This window comes from Arvicola amphibius, chromosome 5 (genome assembly GCF_903992535.2).
Source record: "Arvicola amphibius chromosome 5, mArvAmp1.2, whole genome shotgun sequence".
Lineage (NCBI taxonomy): Eukaryota > Metazoa > Chordata > Mammalia > Rodentia > Cricetidae > Arvicola > Arvicola amphibius.
In genome coordinates, this window is record NC_052051.1 from 133819694 (window position 1) to 133836624 (window position 16931).

Consider the following 16931-nt stretch of genomic DNA (forward strand, 5'->3'; position numbering starts at 1 on the left):
TGGGCAGGGGCGAGTCAATCCGAAGGGTTTTCATAAGAGCCTAGATTCACTGCATGTTGTACTGACTCTTACAGGTTATGTGGAAGTGCTGGTGATCCCTGCTGGAGCGAGAAGAATCAAAGTTGTGGAGGAAAAGCCGGCACATAGCTACTTAGGTAACAGGTGCTACAGACTCACACAGGAGCTTAGTGGGACCCCAGCTCCCCAGTTGGGACACAGTTGGTCTGTTTTTAGGTTCACACATGAACTTCCCAGAAAGTGTCTCTTCTCATATTAAGCAAGTGTTTCCCTTTCTCCAAGGCAGTCGAGGAGCCAAAGCAATTTGGTTTTCTGTTGAGAGTGTAAAGTACTTCCAAATGTTAACTCATGATACAAAAAATAAAAAATAAAAACAAAACAAGATCCTAAAACAAAGGCTCATTAAATGACTTCGCTATGTTTTTTTCCAAATATATGCATATATGATACAACCCATTAACACATTTATTTCATATGTATACATGTGTGTATGTGCAAATGCATATTTTTTCATGTATGACTGCACAAGTATTTTTGTGTAATGATTATTTTAGAAATAGGAAATCTTGTCACTCAAAATAAGCCATACACAGTTTGCTGAGATTTTTCTGTCTTGCTTCACACCAGGAAAACTCTTCTCTAGAAAAAAAAAATGCCTTTAAAAATTTAAGCATTGCTTACAGAAAAGGCTAGGTTGGGTATTTTTATATATTCTTATTATAAATTTTTATTGATTACTTGGAAATTTTGCAGCATGCACCCCAGTCACGCCCATTTCTTCAAGGTCCACCCCCTTTGCTTTGTAACCTCCCACCCACACATACACACAAAGAGGATTAAAAAAAAACAAGTCTAATTTTCACACACACTAAAAAAGAAAACAAAAAATAAGTCCCGTTTGCATTGTCCATGTTTTAATTAGGTCAGTTGATTACTTTTTAATAGAACAGAGGAAGCCTCACAGATAGTGGAATCAAATAGAATAAAGTCAGGTCAGACAGGGGGGGCCAAACAAATGTAAATTATCTTTAAAAATACTTTGGAACTTTTTGCTTGAGACACGTGATGTCCTTATTATTCTCAACGGAACAATAAATTCCCAATAGTTATTCTTTCTTCACATTATGCTCACCTACTAATGGCTTCTCTGAAGATTATAGTGTTCTTTTGTTAATGATTGACCAGTTAGCTTAAAATGAATAAACCATATGCTTTTATTTATAAAATCATTGTCGCTTATGACTTCCAAAAACAAAATCTCACAAAAGGCACCGAATTCAACTTACTCTGTGCAATTTCACACACAGGGCACTAAGGCTAACATAGTTTAAAAATAATTTGAAATGAGTAAAAGACAAAGCAACCCTCCCTTTTATTATTTACCTCTTAGTTTAATTACTTTAAGGTGCTATAACAAAGAGCCACAGCCTGAGTGAGTTTTAATCAATACAACTTGCTTCTCACTGCTCTTAAGGTTGGAAATATGAGCTCAGGAGACCAGTATGGTTGGGTTCTGATGAGGCCCTTTTATGAGCTGGAAATTACTGGGTTCTATGTCCTTATGTGGCCGGGAAAGAGGAAGCAAGGTGTCTTAGGGCTCTTACAAGGACACTAATCTCATTTATAAGGACTATACCCTGATGACCTCAGCCAATTCTAATTACCTCCCAGTGACCCCACTTCCTAATCCCATCACACTGTGGAGTCGGGTTTCAACATGGGAACTTGGAAAGGACGAGTGTCAGCCTGCACCATGTCTGAGCAGGAGCGGATGGAGAGAGATCATGAGAAAGAAAGTCAGAACCATGAGGGACGCGTTCACCCACTGAGACGGCAGGACAGAACTAATGGGAGACCACCAAGTCCACTTGGAATGGGACTGATGGAACATGCGACCAAATCGGACTCTCTGAGGGTGGCTGATGGTGGAGGCTGACCGAGGAGCCAAAGACAATGGCGATGGGCTTGGTCTCTACGACATGGACGGGCTCTGTGTGAGCCTTGTCAGTTCGGTTGCTCACCTTCCTGGACCTGGGGGGAGTTGGGAGGACCTTGGACTCAACATAGTGTAGAGAACCCTGATGGCTGTTTGGCCTCAAGAGGGAGGGAGTGGGGGTGTGGGTGGAGGGGAGGGGAGGGAAGGGGGAGGAGGAGGGGAGGAGATGGCAATTTTTAATAAAAAATAAATAAACTGGAAAAAAAAAGAGGGAAATGAAGAGGTCCTAAAAGGCCAAAACTACAGTGAAGACAGAAAGCCAAATGCTGAGCTCCCTGAAGTGTCACCTGAAACCTTCATCAAGTAACAGAAGTCAGACTAAGAGCCAGGGTGCTGCTGTTAACAGAAAACAAAGCAAGGGATGCTGCAGAATAACTCTCACAGGAGGTTTCCACTTCAAGTGGGACTTCAAAGGATTCCAAGTTTTGTGTGATGGAGGGGCAGGAATGTACATGAGCAGAGAAAGGAAAGAGGAAGTGTCTACATTAATATTAGTCTAAGGTGCTCATGGAAAATCAACTTTCCTGAGAATTTGCAAAAAGCAAAGCCGCAAGTATGTTGCACCCACTTCATCCAACTGCGAAGCCACAAGACTCAGGACTATTTTTCTTAATGCGGTATCAATATCACTGACATGAGCTATGGGAAGCAATTTCTAGAAGCAATCCCCCTTCAAACCAGCCCTCAGAAGACTTGAGTGACTCAACAAATAGAATATTTAAAATAGCCTAGGAACCAGAAAGAAAAGAGACACTGTGAACCAAACACCACCTTGAGTAAGCGTGTATAGAGTTGGTATACAAGTGTGTCACACACAGAATGTATAAACAGAATTTCATTAATAATAATAATAATATAATAGCTTTATTTATCATTTTAGGAAACAATTTAAAAAGTAAGGAGAAAAGCCATGATCTGAGAGAAAATAATTACACTTGGCTTCAAAAGGCCCTTATTCTCAGAATATATAAAAATGTAATTTTTTGAGTATATATAAAATCAAATAAGTATTATTAGTTAGTATAAAACAGTAACACATTTATAACTATTACCTATATATGGCAAATAGCATTTTAAGTATATTTGAAGAACCCTGTATTCCCTTTTTTGCCTAAGCTATTTTGTCTAAAATTAGTAACAAATTTTATTTTATTTTATTTTGATGATTAAACAAATTGATGTCTTATTTTTGAAAGGCCTTTAATCTCTATTATTCTTTTATATATGCCATGTTTTGTTTTGAACTCCCCACATAGATATTACAAATGGGAATTCATAATTTCATATATTCTTTGATCTTTGGAACTGGTTTGGTAATTGTTTTCCACAGGGAATAATCTGTTTCATTTGCTTTCTCAAAATAGTTGGCTTAGAGCTGTTTCTTTTTTTTTTCTTTTTATTGACTGTTATTGAGTTCTACATTTTTCTCTGCTCCCCTCCCTTCCTACCCCCTCCCCTTCAACCCTCTCTCAAGGTCCCCATGCTCCCAATTTACTCAGGAGATCATGTCTGTTTCTACTTCCCATGTAGATTAGATCCATGTATGTACTCTCTTAGGGTCCTCATTGTCTAGGTTCTCTGGGATTGTGATTTGTGGTCTGGTTTTCTTTAAAGCTTAGAGCTGTTTCTGGTATTTTCTCATTGCACCATCTCCCAGGACAGTGTTCGGGCTCATTTCTACCCCTGTCACCTTATGTCTGGTTTTCTTGATCAGTTTAAGTGTTTTCAGTTATTTACTTTCTCAATAACCAACTCTTTGTGTCACTGGTTGCTCCACTGTTAATTTATTTCTGTTTGATTCACTCCTCTGTCGTTTCCTTCCATTGGTTTTGAATTTTAATTGCTCCCCTACCACAGATAGAAACCGAAGAGCAGCTTTAGCTCCCTTCTTTCCCCCTGTAACACTGGAGAGCTACAAAAGCTTTATCTGTGCACCCTCAGGTTAAGTTGTTACCATAGCACCTTTGTGGTTTCTGCTCAGATCTAGGAGTTATGTTTGAATAGACTTAATGTACAGTTACTTTGAGCTATTTATGTACGTTTTCTGTTAAGTATTTCCAGGGTTAAGTCTTAGGATAAAAGAATATATCCAGTCAGGTGTAAATTGAGACTTGGTTTATCACCTTTGACCTAAAGGAGTTATTCTGAAATTTCCAGCTTCAGTCTTCACGGTCAGTGTAATTCAAGTTCTCTACAAGTTTACAGACATCCCTCTTGACTGATCCACTAGAGAAAGAGGAATAAAGAGATATCAAAATGTATGGAATTTTTCTCTCAATTAAATCAGTTGTTAGTTTATGCATTTTGATGCTTTATTATATATTTCAGATTGTCATATAACCTTAATAACTTTTATTTATCATTTAAGAGTTTAATGTGTGTGTGTGTGTGTGTGTGTGTGTATTAGTGGTACATGCACATATATGTGCAGTTACATCAAATTGTGCACATGCATGTGGAGGCCAGAAGATTATATTTGTGTGTGTGTGTGTGTATTAGTGGTATATGCACATATATGTGCAGTTACGTCCAATTGTGCACATGCATGTGGAGGCCAGAAGATTATATTTGTGTGTGTGTGTGTGTGTATTAGTGGTATATGCACATATATGTGCAGTTACGTCCAATTGTGCACATGCATGTGGAGGCCAGAAGATTATATTTGTGTGTGTGTGTATTAGTGGTACATGCACATATATGTGCAGTTCCATCAAATTGTGCACATGCATGTGGAGGCCAGAAGATTATATTTGTGTGTGTGTGTGTGTGTGTGTGTGTGTGCGTGCATGTGTGCAGTCTGCTGAGTCTTGTATGTATTTGTATTTAAGGCTGGAGAAGCAATAGGGGTTTGTCCCTGGAGACTCTCAGCAGACATTATTTGCCTGTAGCACTCCATCTAGAGGTGGACTTTTGCAAGATTTCAACCAGTGTAGTCATTCTGAAGGTTTTATTTACACCACCATGCGGTTGAGAGTTCAAGCTGTCTTGTCGTATGTAGAGAACACAGTCTCACAGAAACAGACATCCTGTTCCTCTGGGCTTTATTATCTTCCCTCCCCTTCCTCCGTGATGTTCCCTGAACGTGGTGTTTAGGTATTAGATTGTAGATGCATCAGCTGGTGTTGGGTATCCAGCAGTCAGTGCTCTGTATTTTGACCACTTGGGATTTCTGTGATTGTTTCCATCCTGCTGCAAAATGAAGCTTCATTGTTGAGGAGTGAGAGCCACGTTTTATGCAATTTTTAAAATGCTCACGAGTAACAAGTTTTCTTCTTTCCGGTCACTCTAAACTATTCTCTCCCAACCACCATGTTACCTGTGTGGCTTTGTGTGTATGTATGTGTGTCTCTGTGTCTGTATTTTCTCCCATGAGTTCCTTGTACTTTTTAAGACCTATGTATTTGGAGGTTTTATTTTAAGAAAACTAAAATACTTCTAAGCACTCTACTTTCAAATACTTTATGTGTCCTTGTTCCCTTTTTAAAAATTCCAGTCACTCGGGGATCATCCACGGAGTGGTTCCCACATGTGCACCGTGCTGTTTGTGTTCATCAGGTCTCTGTTTCCTGAGCTATAGTTCTTTCCTATGGAAGTCTTATGGTCTAGGATGTTTTTAAGCCTGTTTATTAAGCTCAGTATTTGGTATGTTTTCATATTCTAATACATTTGATTTGAATATTTTCCAGCTCCCATTGCTCTCCAATATTACATAACTTCTTATAAATGTGTGTGCATATTTAAAGGCTTAACTCACTAGTACCACTATCTCTTAAGGTTTTTTCATCTCGTTTTATTCCTAATGCCTCCCTAATTATTCAAAGTCAATTTTGTGGTGTCCATATCCCCAGCAAGTTTTTAACTGGGTGGTGAACATAATTAACCTAGCATGAATGAGTGGCTATGTTAGTTTTCTTTATTACCAAGTCTAAACTTCATTTTCCTAAAGAGTTAATTTACTTCTGGACCAGCTGCATATGATGAGACTGTTTTAAAGCTTTGTTATAATTGTCTCAGGTTGCTTTAATGTGAAGTCTGTTAAATCTTTACTGTTTATTATTTATTTATTTGACCACCTGCTTTTTTAGGTTCTTTATGTTCAAAAGCAACACACCTTGAAATTGCCTAGAATTTGCATTTTTCTCCATACCTATTTGAACTGAAAAGTTTAAAAGTCCTTAGGTTCTTGGCGGTTGTTCTTTCCCCAGCTTTGGAGAGTCACACCCTATTTGTTTGAAGCTGAATATTCAGCTATAAGGTCAAAGGTCCCCTGTGAATGCTTTAGGAGCGTTTTTTTTTTGTTTTGTTTTTTGTTTTTTGTAATTCACTCTTCTCCAATGCTCCATAAAACAGATGCTAGCTATCTTAGCCAGTGTGAACTCTATTCTTTGTGCCTCCCCCTCTCCATGAAACTTTCCCAGTCTATGCCCCGCATAAGGTCAACCTCACAGTGAGGGGTCTGTTCAATGTCTTCAAGAAGACTGCTAAGCAATCATAGAGATTAGCCCAGCTTTGTTCTCCACCCCCAGACACTGGAAGTTTGAAGACTGTTTCTTCATACATTGTCTAGTGAGAAGCAGAGCAGTTCCACTGATTGTCAGAAGCAAGATTTTCAAAAATATATTAAGTTAATGAAGTAAACAGAAAAAGTCAAGAAACATGATTTGCATGAACTCCTGGTTCTGAATGAAGAGACTCTTAAGCCAATAAGTTGGCTGGATTCGCATGTACATGTGTATGCCATTTTCTAGGAAATGCTGAAAGCCAAGACATGAACAGAGTCTGAATATCATAGTGTATAAATCCCAATGGGCATTTTAAAGCTTTTTTATTAGAGATTTTCAGGAACCATAAACTGATCATTGTAACCTGAAATAAAAGCATGGAAGTGGGAAAATAATGATCCATGGTGCAACATTAGACAAAAATATTTCTCAAAATATTTAATATAATTTACAAAAGTATTAACAAATGCTAAATCTTATAACCAAATCCATTAGTAATTTTCCTTTTTTCCCCCAAAATTTTAACATTGTCTGCGGTATGTCCACTTGTTGGTTTTAATGGACATTGGCAATGTTCTGAGATGTTTCTATCAGTATATTCCACTTTCAAGTAAGGATAAACAATTGAACATTGATCTCATAACATAAGATTATGTATGCTTTTTTTTAACTTTCCTTTAAGATATTTTATAATAAGGATTATTTTGTAAAGCCAGGTGGTGGTGGCGCATGCCTTTAATCCCAGCACTCGGGAGGCAGAGGCAGGCGGATCTCTCTGAGTTCGAGGCCAGCCTTGTCTACAAGAGCTAGTTCAGGACAGATTTCAAAACTGCAGAGAAGCCCTATCTTGTAGAAAAAAAAAAATGAAGCTATTTTCTAGAGAAGATTGATGCAGTAAAGTTCAGTACTTTCAGGAGCTTATTGCTGGTATTGGCGGGAGTAGAAGCAGCAGAACAACTTCTGGGGAAGACACAACAGATGACTGAAAACTCTTTTGACTTCAGTAGCCACAGGGCAACGACTTAGGATTTGTATCGGAGTGGAAGGTACATTGAAATGCTTGCAAGAGAACAGTGTCAAGAGCACGCTCATCAGTAGCATTGTTCACGCTCATCTTGTGTTTCATCTTCTTAAAGCTCTTCGAGATGCTGGCAAACAGTCGATAAACAGTGACTGGAAGATAGAACATTCTGGAGCATTCAACTTAGCTGGAACTACAGTTCATTACATAAGACGAGGCCTGTGGGAGAAGATCTCTGCCAAAGGTCCTACAACCACACCTTTACATCTCCTGGTAAGAGGAAGAAATTGGGGTAGTGTTGCAAAATCAGCTTCTCATGGCGAAGAAATTGTTGATCTTCTCTCCCTCTCCTTTTCCCCTCCCTCCATCCCTCTGTCTTTTCTCCCTCTTTCTCCCTCTCCCTCCTATTTGTTCTTAAAATCAGAATTGTCAGATCAGCATTTTAAATTGTTTAAGAGATAAGATATTTGCAGGAACTTTAAAATATGGTATCTAAAATTAGTAATTACTTGAAGTGGAGCAAGATGTTCTAGGGAGTTGAAAAACTCACAATTGAAATCTATCACCACCAAAGAATATGGAACTCTTTTCTCCCTAAAAGCATTCAGTTACTAACCAGAATGTGTCTTTATCAAGACAAAGCAAGTAATATCTACTTAATGGGTCTCATCTGTGTCTGTAGAAGGCATCTTTGATAACACATTGTTTTGAGAGGAGGGATTTGGCAAACTCAGTCTCCATTCTGTGTTTCTCACCCGGTTAATGGATTACTCTAAATTATGAACACTGCACATTTTCGGACGTTGGAACTGCAATGTTCTTCACCATGTAGCAAAAGACTAAATGTGCATTAAGAGAATTGGAAGGGAAAGGACTTGAGCAGTGGGGTTGTGTCCGGGTTGCTGGGATGTTCCTGGGCTTTTGCTCAAGGCACTGAGCTGATGGTTAATTATTCAGAATAGTGACTGTACAGATAGAGTGAGTTTTCAGTAAGAAATCTAAAATCCAAAGACTCAATGCCTCCTGTACACCCGTGCACAGAAGCCACTCTGACACATTGATTCACTTGCTTGTACTGGGACGTGTCACCTTATTTAACCTCTTCACTCCAGTTGAACTGGTCTTTCCTTAGCTGTAGACATCTCTATTGCTTCTTCTAGGATCCCGAGATTCAAGTCACACTGTAATTCACTGCTTATCTTATTTGGATGGGCCTCTTGTCTGGGGCTCTTTTTAAATATACATTCTGATGCACTTGGTTTAGGTCAGAATGTGAGATCCACACATTTCTCACAGCTCCTCCCCGACATCACCTTTGCTGGTCCAGAAACTAGGATTCAAATTTCCAGGCTTTATATAAAGTGCAGTCCATTTGCTTTAACAGTGACAAAGTGAGCAGTGGGTGCTTTCTGACCAGTATTGATAATACTATCCCTCGGACACTATGGATAGGAAGCTGACCAAGAGCTTTGCATTTGTTCAGAACGTTTAGTGCACACAGTCGCCCTATGTGAGTAGGTTAAAGACCATGTGCAGCGTTGTCCACATGATTCCATTCTCACTAAGAAATTTGTGTTCAGTTCTGTTCTTCTGTGGAAGTCTTGGCTCATAACCGCATATGGTCTTCGAACAGTCCCTTCCTGCCTCTCCTCACGGTTCCTTTACATCCCACTTCACAATTTCAATGAGAAGATCCTCTCTGCCCTCTGCCGTCCAGAGAAAATGCTTAGCATCTTCTCCAACTGATTGGTGTGAAAAGACATCAATAGCAAACATTTTTAATGATTTGGCACTGGAAAGCACTACCATGTTTACCGGCATTCTATAATCAAATAGATGAGCTTGAACCTACTTAAGAACAATACAAGGCTGAGTCATGTAACGAGCCTTTGCTTAAAGTCTGAAAACAGCACATGTCAGACCCCAGAATCAGAGACTTTCCTTGCAGCAGAGCCCTTCATCTGACTAGTAATTGCCAAAACTTTTCCTGGAATCACAGAACGTAGTGAGCTCAGTGACCCAGGTCCAAAATAAGGTATGTGTGGGACCTGAATGTATTTGGTGATGCAAAGAGAACTGTATCTCTGAGATAGTTCTCTTTACTGACTATTGCAGATTGAAAACTCGCCCTTGACTTGAAAGGCGATGTCTTGTGTGGCCGTTGCCTCAATGAGTGTCCTTGACTGTAACATGCTGACACTTTTCTTTTGGCAAAGGATTCTGCCTACGTGGGATGGTTTAGAAAAGAGCTTGTGGTTCTGTCGCCAATTTATCAATTTTAAGTGACATTAGATATTTGATACAGTTTGAAGTTCTAGCACTGAAAAGGTAGCTCGTGGGAAAACAGGATTGTTTTCATGTAATTAAGTAGGATCGCAAGTAGCTGTTATTAGTATGGTCATTTTGCCAAATTTAAAATTACACGATAGTATTATCATCACAATAAAAATGCAAAATTCACTCCTTAGTAGGTTGAAAGTAATTTATAATTGGCAATATAGGATGAACTATTTAAGCCAAAATCAGTACTGTGATATAATCTAACTTGGTACCCAGTAGGTTTCAGATTTGAAAACTTAAAAAAGCTATTAATTGTATCATTGAGATAATGTTCATAAAGCCAACATACTAACTGCACAATCCACATATCAAATAGATTGTAACACTTCTTTCAAATTGTTGAACAAAATCTGAAAGTGAGGAAAATTCAGTTGAAATGGGCTCATTTATGTGTCTTTTCAAGTTGTATTAACTCTGAATCATTTGTAATTATAACTATTCTAGACAATAAGTAAATATCCAATGTGCCTCCCTAAGCACACATACTTTAAAGTTATGTGTAGAAATGAATGTAGCAACTGTTTGCACAGATTGTCAAGCTCACAGACATGACGTATTTCATATGGTTAACATTTAACATACTTCATTAAATTTTGTAGAGAATATAGAGGTCCATTCATTTTCGTTTACTTAAAATATGTGCATAGACACATATGTGTTATATATGTATCTATGTTTTATATATATATATATATGTATATATATTATTTCTGTATAAAATTCAAGATGATCCCATTCTGACCTTGACATTGGATACCACTGAAAACCAAAATCGCATAACCCCTAAGTGTGGCTCAGCACAGTCTAGACTCAAAGTCATGCCCATTGACCCATTACAGTTTACTAAACTCTTTTGTGTAACTGTGCTTACTATTCTAATATTTATTTGAAATCCATTTAAATATACACTTTGCCAAAGTTGCAAATATCTATAGAACAAAAATATCACCCTTCCAGTGATTCATTGCCACTATTAATAGTGATCTCTAGTTTCCATCTTTACCCTGTATCTTAGATAGAGCCCTGCTGCTGCCATAGGGCTTCACTGCTGCCGTAAAACATCACGACCCAAACTAACATGTACAGGAAAGAATTTAATTCAGCTTACAACGCTCAGGTCACACTCTGTCCCTGAGGGGAGCCAGGGCAGGAACTGAAGGGGTGGAACGTGGAGATAGGAAATGAAGTAGAGGCCCTGGAGGAATGTTGCCTAACCTTCTCAACCTGCTTTTCTACACAACCAAGGAACACCTACCAGGGTGCTACCACTCCCAGTAGGCTGGGCCCTCCCACATCCATAATTTTTTTTTTTTACAATTTAGAATATTTTCTCATTTGAGGGGCTCTCTCCTCGAATGACCCTAGCTTTGTCAAGTTGGCATAAAACGGACAACACACCTCATATTGACTGCCTTTCCATCTCTTCATAAGGGTGGAAAATCCACAATTTATTTTATATCTTGACATCAGATGCAGCACATGTCTCTGCCCATAGAACACACATACATACCAAAATATCATCATATACATATATCATGCTTTGGAAAATGGTCTGCTAAATCCAAAGAAAATGATCAGGTATTTCTGGCCTCATTCATCGTGACATATCTAGCTCACAAGTGACTCTCCATCTTGGAAAAAAATATGACATTTAAAAAGTAATGTCTGTTGTTTTCATTGTGCAACTCAGATTCTTAAGTATCAATATACTTGTAGATTCTGTCGTTGAATGTGCTCTGGTTTAAATTATATTCCTTAATCACTCTGTGTGTCACAGGTACTCCTATTTCAGGATCAGAATTATGGTCTTCACTATGAATATACAGTTCCATCAGACCCACTTCCAGATAACCAGAGCTCCAAGGAGCCAGAACCTCTCTTCATGTGGACACACGCAGGCTGGGAGGATTGCAATGCCACATGTGGAGGAGGTGAAGAATTTTAAAACTTCTATCCTTTCAAGACATCCCACAGTTGTTTTCTGACTAACGGCTGATAGTTACAATAGATCTACAATCTCTAATTTACAGTTCAAGAATACGTAAAGGTTTGCAAACTAGGTTCATTACAATGTGTGTACCAGCTGAACATCTGAACTCTTTCATGGAAAAAGAATCTTACTTAAACTGAAAAGGCTCCTCACCCTTGTTCCATTTCATTCAGTGAGATGGTTGTTATGTTTATGATGGAGAGAGTAATGTGTTTGTTTACAGCATACCAGGTTCCAGACACACCATTCAGGCCATGAAGTACATTCTATTACAATTAGCATTTGATAAACACTTTCAGCTAAGTAGCAGGATACCTTGAAGAAATCAGAGAAACAACACCTTTCACAAAAGACTCAGCAAATATAAAATATCTTGGGGTAACTCTAACCAAGCAATAAAAGACTTACATGATAAAAAAAAAAAACTTTAAAATACTGTGGAGAAATTGAAGAAGATATCAGAATATGGAACAATTTCCTGTGCTCATGGATTGATAGGATTAATACAGTAAATATGGTCATATTACCAAAAAGCCAGATACAAAGCCAATATAATCCCCATAAAAATTACAATACAATTTATAACAGCTCTTGAAAGACAATTTTTATCTTTATATGGAAACACACACACACATCAAATCCAAATGAAGCAAACAGAAAACAGGATAGATAAAAGTATCCTGAATAATAAAAGAAATATTGCATGAAAATATCCTGAGAACTAAAAAAAAAGGCAATGAGAACAATAAGCAGGGGAGGGGAAAGGGAGAGGGAGCCAGTGCACCATAAACTAGATTTTCAGAAAAGTCCTCCACAGAAGCCATGCTGAGTCATACTCTAGGGGGAGCACAGACTGAAGCTGTAATGTGGAGCAGAACACGGGGTAAAGGGAAGCAAGGGTAGACCAGATGTGCAGACGATTGCTAGGTGCTTCCTGCTACCCCTCCTTCTGTGAATGATAGGGGGTACAAAGAAGGTGTTCCAATGGAGTGACTGTGTTTTCGGGTGTAAAACTACTTTTCTGTTCCTCCAGTGAAACAGAGCAAAAGGGTAGATGCAGCACTCCAGCAATTGCAGAAACAGGCTAATCAGGCCACTTGGCAGCAGGAGAGGAGGAGAACTCATGAATCCTGCTGTTGAGCTAGATGTGAAGCGGCGAGAGTCGCGGTGACCGGAATGGTTTTTCCAAATGGATGTTATCATTACTACTTACAAAGGAAAGCCTGAAATGTCAGGGTTAGTCAGGATCAAGGGCTTCAACAGAAGTAAGAGATGCATGCTGGTCTAATGTGATGTCAAGTGTGCAGTTGGGGATGTAAGCCTGATGTTAGAGAGGGAATTTTAAGTTATTCATAAGAGTCACCCAAAAGTGTGACTGAAGACAAAGAGGAAGCTGTTAGAAGATTGACATTTGGGGTGTTCTACCACTGAGAGTTTGGAGAGATGAGAAGAAAAGGCAATGCTGATTAAAACAAGTGGCAAGCAATGGTAGGGAAGGAATACGCGAGCCACGGTGCTGTCTGTATGGCAAGTGAGAGAAATGCTACAACAAGAACAGAACAATCAAAGGCCAAAACCTACTAAGTAGCCAAGTACATGCAGAACTGATTAGCGTCTAATAAAAAGATGCGTTTTTATTAGACGTAAAACAAAGAGGTCAGTGCTAGTGCTGTAAAATCCATTCTAATACGATATTTATCTCAAAAGACCAAGTAGAATGATTTCATAGCAAAATAGCAAAAGGGGCCCATCAGTGTTCTGTCATGGAAAGGGAAGGGGCCCCCGAGGTCCCCATCCTTACCTTAGAACCCATAGGCAGTGGATGGTTACTGGGGAAGGAGAGGCATTGCTTTAGTGGTACAGCCACTGGGAAGGCAAGTGCACTTCTGTAAAAGAAGCCTTATCCGTGCTCTTCTGGGTAACCCTAATAAAATTCACTGGGTCACACGCACAAAAGCCACAAAAGTAGAAGGGAGACTGAGTTAGGAAGTGGAAGGGGTCTGATGAGAGCAAGAGGGGAAACAATATAGTGAATATGACCAAAATATATTACAGTTATGTATAAACATGCAAAAGCCACCATATGCAAAGGGGAAAAGAAAAATAAGAACAGGAACTCTAACTCAGTCAGTGTTGCTGGAAGAAGAGAGAAGCAAATGTGGCAGTAGCTGTAGGGGGTAAAAGTCAGAGGGTTCCCCTTTTGTTGTTGGTTCCAATAAGACACATTGTACATCATCCTTTGTCCATGGGCGTTTTCAAGAGGAGAGCATCAGACTAGAAGAGAGTGAGAAATTGCTGGAACAATATCTGGATGGCACGGGGCAAGAAGGAAATGAGGAATTTAGTTGGCTTTGCAAAACCATGGACAGCCTATCCCTAGACACAGGCTAATGAGCAGCTTGAGAAACATACAATAATTCATTTCCAGTTGTGTCCATTCTCTCCACAAAGGCCACTTTGCTGGGAGTGAGGGAGACAAGGGACATGTGAAGTGACCACTTAGAGAAAGACAGGAAGAATGGAATTGTTACATATTGACCGAGTGGGAGTCTTTAGGTCAGATTACAAACCACATGCCAGCAAGGAGTTCTTCAATGGCTACTTGTGGCCATATTTCATAGCTCTCAGCTTCTATCAGCAGTTGGTGGCTGGCAGGAGGTAGGGACAGCAACAGTAGGTGTTCTCGTGCAGGCCTCTATGGTGGTACTTTTTACTCCTTTAGTATGGTGGCTTGAAGGAGATGTCACCCATAAGGCCCAGGCATTTGAATACAGGGTCCCCTGTTCATGCTGAGGAAATATCACTGGGGACAACTTTGAGGTCTTAAATCTACATACATTCCCAGTTAGTTCCTTCTGCATCCTGGTTGCCCTAGGATGTGAGCTCTCAGTTGCTGCTCCAGCCACCTACTGCCTGCTACCTCTACCCCACCATCAGGGACTCTAACCCTCTGACACTGTAAGCCCAAAATAAACTCATCTTTAAGTTATCTTAGTCATAATGTCTTATTACAAAACAGAAAATAATCGATACAACTAGTAAGTCCCCCTCATTCATGGCCAGTGGTCACTGTTATAGCATGTTAGCCAGGACTGTTAGACATTTTGTCCTAAAGACTTAGCAGTTCCCCGGAACTCTTCTAGTGGCCAGGAATTGAAGTTTCTCTTCTCTGGCTTCTACAGCCTTCTACCATCCAGCCTTTCTGCATCCCCTCGATTGCTGTTGTCTCTCTTGTTCCTGCTGTGACTGTTCTCTCAAACTGTTCAACTGCTTCTTTTAGAGCTGCTGTCATTAGCTGCCATGTAAGAGACAACTACTCCATATCCTTCCCTGTTGCTGCTATTGCTGCTGCTATTGGCTGACAGTTGCAGCTGTTACCACATCTGGACAGTCTGTTGCTTTTGCAGCTTGGACTGTTAGCCGCTTCTCTGCCATTGCTGGGTCTTTTTTAACCTTTTCCATTAAAAGTAGGCAAGAACTGACTACTCAAGAGAATCTTTCTATTAGGACTAATCTTGCAATGCCACAGGCAACCTCCTTGGAGGGTGTTTCTTAGCCAGCTCACAAGGGGTACTGAATTCTCTATGCAGATAGTTGCTGTTTTCCTCAGTCACAGCAGACCCTGCTGCAAAGGAAGATTTCTTTTGGCTCCAATCATGAAACTGTCCTTTTGTCAGTAACGACAGTCCTTCCACCAAGCCGGTAGGGAAAGTATGCTCTTCTAACATAGAGACATGGCTTAGGGTGACCTAGAGCTCACTAAGCCTGGAGATATCAAAAAGTCAGTATAAAGTGTTTAAAACAGCCCTGGTTGGGTTTCACATTTCAGGAAGGCGGAACAGTTAAGGTCCTGTGTTTCTTTAAGGTTTTTATGGTATGTTCAAAGTATCTGTGCTGGCATAAGGGTAGTCTGGATGACTGAGTGCTCAAACTTTTACTCAAAGATGGGAAGGAGTGTGATCAGCTTTCATTTAGGGACTCAAATTGCCCTATCCACCCATGTCTTTGTTTATTGACAGAAACATGAGCATCAAAGGGGTCACTTACAATAGGAATTTAAATTATCATTGACACAGAGTGATTTTAACAGAGTTTATTAGTGCTTTCGTGATGCTTAACATCTGGCCAGTGCCCCAGGGAGAGGCTGGCCCTTTCATCTGCATCTTAATAGGAACGTGTATTTTGGTCTGTAGTAGCACTAATGGTCCAGTTGAATTCCAGGTCATGAATTTATCGTGACTTCAATCCCTGTGAGTGTGCAGTACCTTCTGGCTGTGTATGGTTTGCAAATACTCTTATGGAGCAAAAACGGGAATTATCAAAAACAAGAAAGGAGTAAGTGATGGCCTGAGACTGTATGTGTTGAGTTCAAACAGTTGTATGAAGTGGGAATTAAAGGTGCATGGACTTAAAGGACTTTGAAGAGGTGGTAGGGTTGAGGGGTTATAGGACCTGTTTGGATTTTAGAAATTGTCAGATTCCGTGCACTAACAGGATGGGAACATAAAAGATGATAAAAAAAATAGCAAAAAGGTTATGGAACTTACAGACAGGAGTAAGTTATTATTATTATTATAAAAGGAATTATTATTTCATAAAAGGGAAAAATCAAGATTGTCGGAAAGAAAATAGGACTAAAAACTGAGAAGATGGTACTGGGAAAATCATTAAGATATTATGATTTTAGATTTTTTTTAGAAGCAGTGTCAAAAACAACACAATAATCTGGGAGAAGCAATGAAGGAGAGTGTCCCAGATACTGTCATTTGACTATATAAAGAGTGAGGGATTCGGGAAATAAAACATGAAGAGCACCTTGTTGAGGACTGCAAAGCCAAAGCCCATATCATCTAGATCCACAAGTATTGTTTATAAACAAGAAAATGTTCAGAGCATGAAACAGTGTGTTAAGGGGGCATAGAGGCTCAGGGAGCATCCAAAGGCACAGAGAGCAAGGGACACATGGGCCCTCCATGCCCTTGCCCTCTGGGGCCTTCATAACAAAAACAACACAGGGCAGCCAAGGGGAATTTTACATAATACAATTGTCTCTCAAGGTGAACT

General features: G+C 39.5%; 1 protein-coding gene across 1 annotated transcript in view; it reads left to right on the plus strand.

Annotated features, from left to right (window-relative positions):
* Adamts19 (ADAM metallopeptidase with thrombospondin type 1 motif 19) overlaps positions 1 to 16931 on the plus strand; it is a 171913-nt gene that overhangs the window by 125454 nt on the left and 29528 nt on the right. Inside the window, 3 exon segments of the mRNA XM_038331546.1 lie at positions 75 to 155; positions 7653 to 7810; positions 11655 to 11808. Coding sequence (XP_038187474.1) covers positions 75 to 155; positions 7653 to 7810; positions 11655 to 11808 — 393 coding nt within the window.